The 5,266-nt window shown below is 52.4% G+C and overlaps 1 protein-coding gene across 2 annotated transcripts in view; it reads left to right on the forward strand.

Annotated features, from left to right (window-relative positions):
• Positions 1-1,228: 1,228 nt before the first annotated feature.
• Positions 1,229-5,266, forward strand: part of Rhbdl3 (rhomboid like 3) — a 49,586-nt gene continuing 45,548 nt past the window's right edge. For both annotated transcript variants that reach the window (XM_019210397.2, XM_019210398.2), the window contains exons 1-2: positions 1,229-1,432; positions 2,377-2,506. In XM_019210397.2, the coding sequence (XP_019065942.1) occupies positions 2,453-2,506 (54 nt within the window). In that variant the 5' untranslated portion in view covers positions 1,229-1,432; positions 2,377-2,452. The remainder of the gene's footprint in view (positions 1,433-2,376; positions 2,507-5,266) is intronic.

The following is a 5,266-nucleotide window of genomic DNA, read 5'->3' on the forward strand; positions in this document are numbered from 1 at the left end:
AATCTGGTAAGAGGGATGGAAATCAAACCTCCTCTCGGCCCATGGATTTCGTGCTTCCCTTTGTAAAGTGGAGGCAGTTGTGTCCGTTCAGTGGGCTTTTTGGATAATGAAATGACATGACAAATGTGAAAGTATTTTGAAATAAGGGCAGCAGGCATAAAAGTATATCATTATTACTACACAAAACGATCTTTTTCCCGTAACATAAAACTTGTTTTCTGTTGGGGGCTGAGAGTAATAACTGTGTAATTAGACTTGGTGTCATATCAAGAGAAGCACGCTCTGTTTTTCATTGAACAGACGTTTGCTCGCCTTCTCCGGTGTGCAGTATTATGTTATGTACTGTGATGGATGCAACATTGGATAAGCCATAATCCTCCCCTTCAAAGAACTCACATTCTGGTCTCAGGAAGCTAAAACTTAGATAATGTAATGCAAGGTCAAAAGAAAAAAGTGGTTTAGAGGAAGGAGGGGTCTGTCTGGGATCAAGAGTTGAGGGAAGGCTTGGAGAGAGAGAAAAAGCATTGACCAGAGATGCACAGGATAGACAGGAGGAGCTGGGCATGGTGGCGCACGTCTGTAATCACAGCACTAGGGAGGCGGAGGCAGGAGGATCGCCTCAGGTTCGAGCCCAGCCTGGGCTACATAGGGAGTTTGTGGCCAGCCTGAACTACATAGTGAGACACAGTCTCGAGAAAACAAACCATAAAACCATAATAAATAAATAAGATAGGACAGGATAGCCACTGAGAAGACAGGATACACCTATAGCACAGTTGAGCTCATTCAGATCAGCCAAGCCCCAGGAAATGGCAGGCAAGGCAGGTGGGAGCAGGGGAAGCAGTTGATGGGTTCCCCGAATATGTGACTGACTGAATCTTGGGACTGGGAACGCTTCCTCTGTGCTTTTCTGAGCTCCACTTCTGAGTGCCCATGCTTCTCTTTGAAAGGGTTCAGTGTCTATGAACCTAGATGTCTTTCAGTAATGATTTAAGTTACTCCAAAAATATGGGGCCCTGGAGTGCGAGGAGAAGAAGAAAGGAAAGGGAAAAAGATCTCCGCTTAGCAACCCTGTTCTGTTTGATCTCGCAGACAGCGGGCAATAATGAAAGAATGCTGAGGATGATGACGGAAGGCGGTTGGGTTCCAAGCGGCCGTCTCCTCCTGGAGCTGCGAGCTGTGAGCTACGTCTGCTGTTTGGACTTGCAGACTTCAAACATGACTGGGGGATTCCTGGAAGACAAAAGAATTCAGGGCCGAGGCTTGGATCACAGTCAAAAATAACTCATGTCTTCATCTCAGGCAGGCAAATGGCAGCAGCTCAGGGCTGGTTTGCCTGAAGACTGGAGTTACGGGTAGGGAGAGGGTCAGCTCAGTTTTGCTGCAGAGACACAGAAGGAACCTCGCAGGGTGTGGCCTGGCGCAGAGAGATGTGAGGATGGAAACTGCTGTGGAAAGGGCCCAAGTGGAAGAGGCTTTGGGTGAAAAGTCTCCCCTGCCCATCTCCCGTCCCCCTTCTGGGCAGGCCGCTGCCATTCGCTCTGAGTGATAATTACAGCCCTTAATGTTCCTTCCCTGGCTGCTCATTAGCTTCAGGTATCCACACGCACGCAAACTGCTCCACTCCCTTCTTCCCCTCCCGAGGCTCTGCCTGTCATTTCGGTGGAGGCCCTTCCTTCTGGCTCCCAGGCCCAGCACATGAGACCCTTAATACCGAGGAGTCCTCCCTCCTCTTGAAGGGTGCCCTGGAGACAGAGCCCTTAACCTCTCCTCTCCCCCTTTTCGCACTGTCATTTTATTTCCTCCCAGTAAGCCAGGGCTCCGGTCTCATGGACTCTGTGGTCTCAGCACCGTGGCCACGGTGTGGCGCACAGTAGGTGCCCACGACGTGTTGGTTGAATGGCGCTGTTGAGCAGTGGCCAGCTTAATCTTCCTAAAATGCTGCCCCAGTTAGAGGGTGCCACCATTTTTCTACTGCCCACTGGGCGACGCTGACACTCCAGGACTTCTCCACGTGGTCCTCGCCACCCACCACACCATCCTCACTTTGCGCTCGGCCCCTTAATGGTTTCCAACACAACCAACAGCTGTCCTCTTTGCCATGGCAGTTCCTCTACTCAGAAACCCTTCCACACTCTTCACCCCAGAGGGTCCCCTCCTTCCAAGGTTCCTCTTGACAGCGCACTAGGACCTCTTGGAGTTTGAGCTGCTCTTCCCCAAGACTACAGTGTGGGGCTGTTGTTGCCCAGAGAACCTCGTGTTAAACAGACGTGGTCCCAGGGTGGTAGAAGGCTTTTGGGTCAGTGGGATTGTGCTCCCAAAGGGTACTGTGGAATCTCATTCTTCCTTTTCCTCTCTTGCTTCCTGGCCATGAAGTGTTTTGTTCCACTGCACATGCCTGCCATGTGGTGTCGCCAGCCAACTGGCCCAAAAGCAATGGAGCCAAGGGATCATGAATGACAACATCTGGAACTGTGAGCCAAAATACACCTTCTCTCTTTATAAGGTGATTTAAACCTCAGGCATTCTGTTACAGCGTTGGGAAACTGACTAACACACCTAGCCCCTTATCCTGTTCTTCATGGGTTTAGAGAGTCTCATTGAGGACTTTTTAAAAAGTCATGGGTGTGGAGTGCTGCCAAAATGAAGAGCAGGACACAAATGCCAATCACTGCTTGCTGCCACTTGTCACCAAGCTGCAGGGCAGGCCCGTGGTGCGGCACGTGCTGAGGCATCCGTGCGTGCTTGGCCCATGGCAGCTGGTGAGTGAAGGTGAGGGGAAACCATGACCGTTTCCCTTTTGCACTCAAGGGATTCCTCCTGCCTAAATCTTCAGGGAAGGTAGGACTACAGGCATGAGCCACCACAAATGTCTAAAAGGATCTTTTCGTTTTGTTTTCAATAGTGAGGGTTAAATCACCTAAGGCCATTACACTGAGCTGCATCCTGGCCCTTTTTTAAATTTATCTTTTATTTTGAGACAAGGCCTCTCCAAGTCACTAAATTCCCCAGGCTAGGCTGGAACTTGCAATCCTCTTGCTTCAGCCTCCCAGAATGCTGGGATTACAGGTGTACGCCACTGTGCCCAATTTAGAGAGATCTTTTTAAATGTGCGTCTCCTGCTCACAATCTTTAGTGGCTCCCCATTGCTCTTAGGATCAAGTCCAATCTCTTCATAAACTCACGTTCTTTCCTAACCCTGCCTCCCAGGCTGGGCGCTTTCCATGGGATACCTTGCTCTATTTTCCGGCCATGCCAAAGTGTTCCCCTTCCAGATCACACTGCTGCACACGCCCAGCCTTTGTCCATGCTGTTCTCTCTGCCTAGAATGCTTCTCCTTCACCTTCCCAAGTTGCCTAGTTAGGGCTGGGATTTAGCTCAGTGATTCTGCTACCTGCCTCGCAAGCTCAAGGACCCAAGTTCAATCCCCAGTACCCAAAAAACAAAGAAACAAGTTACCTAGTTATTTGCAGGGGGACGGGGTGGGGGGCTTTGGGGAGACTTTGGTGATCCACACGGACCCCCTCCTTTGGCTTCCCTGGAATCCAGGATATATCCTTGTGTTGATCCAGCCTGTTGCCCCCAATTAAACAGTTTCTGTAGGCAGGGTCCGTCCATCTCAGCATTCCCAAAGCAGGAGCAGAGCTCAGTAAATGCTCACAAGTTTAATAAAGGCCACTAAGGTCCCTTCCACCAGAGAGGAGGGCAGAGCTGCTTAGGACGATAGGGCAGTCAGTCTCGGAGCTGGAGAAGGAAGGATGCAAGGGGCAGCTGGGGTGGGGACACTGCAGGGCTGCCAGGCTTCGGGGCAGACTGGCCAACTCCTCCCTGTGCCAGCTTCTCCAAGTTCCCCCGGAACCCAGATTCCTGGCTCCTTCCTGCCATTTCCCGAAGGTCTGCGTAGAACAGAGCCAGTGCCCAAGCAGGTCGCACAAAATGACAGCGCTGGGTGGACCATGCAGTGACAATGACCTCAGGGTCCCCCCACCAGAGAACTCAGAGCCCCAGCAGCTGCTTATCCTACTGGGCTTCTTTCCACAAAGGAGTCAGCCTCTCTCCTGTCCCCCTGAAGGCTGTTTTCGAAATCACACCCCATACAGACAGTTTTATTTACAAGGAAATCTTGGCAGGATCTTGACTTGTTAGTAGAGTAGGGATTGGGGGGAGGGTGGTGAGAAACCAAAATAGTTGAAACCATCACACTTTCTGAGAGCGAGATGAAAATTGGTGTCTGTAGCAAACTCACCTAATTAGAACGGAGTTCATTTCCTTCTTGGTGTTTAAAGGGAGCAGTCATTGCTGGGAGAACTGGTCACAGGTGGGACCCTCGGGCTGGGATATGAGTTTGCTTTGTGAAGATGACAGCAAACGCCGGGCGTGGTGGCGCAACCTGTAATCCCAGCACTCGGGAGGCTGAGGCAGGAGGATCGCTCTGAGTTCGAGGCCAGCCTGGGCTACATAGCGAGTTCCAGATCAGTCTCAACTACACAGTGAGACTCTGTTTCAAAAAACAAACAAACAGGGCCGGGAATTTAGCCCAGCGGTTCGGCGGCCTGCCTTGCAAGCGCAAGGACCCGAGTTCCATCCCCGGTACAAAAAACAAACAAACAAAAGGTGACAGCATTAATCACAACTTTCGCTAACAGAAAACGGGCCTCGGTTTCTGAGAGGAAGCCGGGCAAAGGCGAGTGGCTGAGCGAGAGCGGGTGGTGGACAGGGTCGTGGAAGGGCACTGTCCAGAGGTACGGCCAGGACCGACGCCCCTGCCTCCAGGAGAAGCCCAACACCCGCCTGGGGGAGATGGTCTGTCCTGCAGGGAAACGGCCCGGGCTTTTTCCTTAAAAGATCCTTTTTCCCTTCTGCTAACTTCGTTCCTGCTTTCCCACTTCTCTCCCCGGTAGGACACGCCCGGGGCTCAGCCTGCCTGGGCAGGGTCACGGCACTCAGAGTGGAGCCGGGGCAAAGATTTAGGGGTTGGGGTTCTCGAACCTCCCCATCTGACGTCTCCCAGACCTCCTGGAACGTACGATCACAGAGAATAGAGAAGCGTGAGGGTGGCTGGGGGGATCCAGCCCTCCCAAGTTAACCCTGACGCTACCAAAGGAGTGGAAATCTTGCCTCTGCCTCCGTCACAAATCCGCAGCCTCCAAGGGCTCGTTAAGCCGGTGGGGGAGACGAACCTCGGCCCCAGCGGGGCTTGCGTGTCACTGGGCGGGGGACTGCGCGGTCCCCATCCTGCCCCGGGCGGTGCAGCCGCTCGCCCTCC

The sequence above is a fragment of the Fukomys damarensis genome, unplaced genomic scaffold (assembly GCF_012274545.1).
Source record: "Fukomys damarensis isolate Sample0158 unplaced genomic scaffold, DMR_v1.0_HiC HiC_scaffold_13, whole genome shotgun sequence".
Taxonomy (NCBI): Eukaryota; Metazoa; Chordata; class Mammalia; order Rodentia; family Bathyergidae; genus Fukomys; species Fukomys damarensis.